We start from the raw sequence: 2,814 nt of genomic DNA on the forward strand, positions 1-2,814 counted from the left end.
AAAGAAGCGCCTGGAGTACAGGATTGTGGACAGCATCGCGGCCACCGCCCCCGTCGTCATGGCCTTGTTGTTGGAATGCTTGTACATCTGCGATTACGGATGTGAATCACCAGACACGTCAGAGCAGTCTACATGTCCCCTTAGTGACAGGAAGCATGCTTTCTCTTTCACGAACAAACAGAATGCTTACTGCAATAAACACAACTCACCACAGCCTATCACTCTGGAGCTATAAAAACTGTTAAGGAAAAGAGGACTAAGTTTTCCCACAGTCCTCCGTTTTAAATGCCCCATTTTCCACACCACCCTATCTTATGGTGCTGCTAATTTAAGAGCCAATGTACACAAACAGGGCATGAAACGTTTTAAACCTATTTTTCCTTCACTCTGGAACCTACATCACAGGTCTGCTGACCATAGCCCTGGGGCCAAATACAGGCTCCTCTTTGATCCTGTAAATAAAGTCTTGCTGGGAACTGATACTCTCATTCACTACATGTCGTCTACAGCTACTTCCAAGGCAAAGGTGAATGGCCGCATAAGGCTGAAAACATTTACCACCTGTCCTTCACATGTGCGTACACTGGCCCATGAGCAGAAGCAGGTGTAAGCCCCCTCTCTGTAGAGAGGGTATCTGTGAGGACAGCAGCTGTCAGGGTGATACTCTTACTCTGCATGATTTGAATACAGAGCAGTGGTCCTACTCCTTCAGGCAACAGTGGAGAACGTGAATATGCATATCTAAACCAAGACCTTAGCATGACAGTACAGTGAGTTCACAACCCTAGATTCACCATCCTTGGGGACCCTAAAATGTCCAACTGACAGAGAATTCTACAAAAATTACAAACATAAAATGCATTTAAGTTCACCAATTTTTGTTAACCATATAGCAAGCCCCTCTAAAGAAAACCCAAGAAGTATTGTAAAATCAACAAAGACAGTCAAAATGCAGAAAAATTATTAGAAATAAGCTACATATGTAATGGATACACTGTCTTGAAGACAAATTTCTTTTTATGTTGTAAAAAAAATTGTCATTTCATTGCATTTTAAAACCAAGAACCAGTATATATTCACGTCACTATATAACAACACATGAACAAAAATGCAAGAGAGGTTATGCATCAAGTTGAACATACTGCTGCGTGTTTTATTAAAAATGGCATGGGGGCCGGCAGGTGGCATGGTGGTTAAGTGCACTGGATTCCCACATGGCCAACCGTGGTTCTGGTCCCGGACCTGGTGGCTTGCTTTCTTGCTCCCCCTTTGCCCAGTAAAATTAAAGTAATAATAATGATGATGAATAAAATTAAATAATTTTTTTAAAAAAGGGTATGTTCATTTTTCTCTAATTTCTACTTATAAGATATGCATTATGAATTATTGTATAAATATTCCAGTAAGTGAGGCACTGAGGCATTTGATGCCACAGTGACATCGCCTGCCCATGTAAACAACAAGCAGGCAAAACACAGTGCCATCAACCTGCCGGCTCTGCACCTCGAACTGTCTGCGAGCTGGCTAGCGACTGGAGCCTGTCAGGGGAGAGGTCTAAAAGCGCCTGGCATGCCTTTCCTCCCAACTCCTGGCTTATTCCTGCCTACTTCTTAGCACCTAGGAGCTCCACACGGCAAACAGGGAGGGACAGCGCACCAGCTGAGGGTGTCCCAGACCAAGCTGCATCTGAGCTCTCTTGAGCAGCCGTGGCCAGACTCTGGTCTGCTCTGCTTTTCTGAGATCTTTAGAAGAATCCCTCCGGCTCCCTCTGGGAGAGTAGTGCGCCCTTCACCAGGTCCGGACAGTTTAGGACACAGGGTGTGCAGTAGTTGCACATTATGCTGCTTTTCTGACCCAGATGGATGCTCCACTTCATGTGCAGGGTACACTATAGTCTCTCTTGCTACTCTGAGCAATAGTCATGCTGCAAACTTAAAAGGACTGCATGAACGGTGGTTCATTTTCAACAGTGTAGACAAACAAAGCATCTACCTTTAATCTTGCTTCGATAATCTTTGTCAGAGTCAGACAGTCTCCATGAAAACCACTGCATCCAATGACCGTTTTGTCTGTTCTGTAAAAGGCACATTTTAGGAAACTGAGTTGGTTAGAAGGAAAAGGAAAATAAGCCCTGGGCAATTTTAAATGAAAAATTCCTATTACCATTATTCTCTAAATGGTAATGGGACAACTAGCCAGCCCTTTTGGGGAAGGGGAGTCTGAATTCCTGCATCTCACTCCTTATATCAGATGAATTATAGGTGGGTCAAAGATTTAGAAAGTAAAGCTATGAAAAAACTAATTTTATAATCTTGGGCTAGGAGATTTAAACGCAATACAACCCAATGGCCACAAAGAAAAAAGTTTCATAAATTTGACTGCACAAGTTAAAACTTCTACAGAGAACAGGCAAAAAACAACACAGAACAAACCAGAGATAATGAACTGGTAGCACATGTGATCAGTCTAATTTTTTTCACTATAGGGCACATGCACTCACCAGAGAGAAAGGAAAAAGCACACCTTTCACAGGGAAATGGAGCCTCTATCTCACTCAGAAATAAAAATCTGTACAAGATAGGTTCGACCAATAAGACAAGTTAGAAATGCCTACCTCATGCTGGTGAGATTGCAGAAAAGTAATACTCTCAAATACATGGAAACTATAAATTGAACTAACTTTTTAGTTAGACAGTACCAAGTAAAAATTAAATGCCCATCACCTTCACTCAGTAACCCCACTGTTAGAAACCCACCCTGTCAGTGTATTCACACAAGTTTTTTTTTTTTTTTTTTTTTTTAAAGAGTCTTCAC

General features: G+C 42.1%; 1 protein-coding gene across 1 annotated transcript in view; it reads right to left on the minus strand.

Annotated features, from left to right (window-relative positions):
- PSMB1 (proteasome 20S subunit beta 1) overlaps positions 1–2,814 on the minus strand; it is a 10,739-nt gene that overhangs the window by 2,799 nt on the left and 5,126 nt on the right. The window contains exons 3-4 of the mRNA XM_006144777.3: positions 1,993–2,074; positions 1–87 (exon numbers count right to left, since the gene is read on the minus strand). Coding sequence (XP_006144839.1) covers positions 1–87; positions 1,993–2,074 — 169 coding nt within the window. The remainder of the gene's footprint in view (positions 88–1,992; positions 2,075–2,814) is intronic.

This window comes from Tupaia chinensis, unplaced genomic scaffold (genome assembly GCF_000334495.1).
Source record: "Tupaia chinensis unplaced genomic scaffold, TupChi_1.0 Scaffold000132_1, whole genome shotgun sequence".
Taxonomy (NCBI): Eukaryota; Metazoa; Chordata; class Mammalia; order Scandentia; family Tupaiidae; genus Tupaia; species Tupaia belangeri.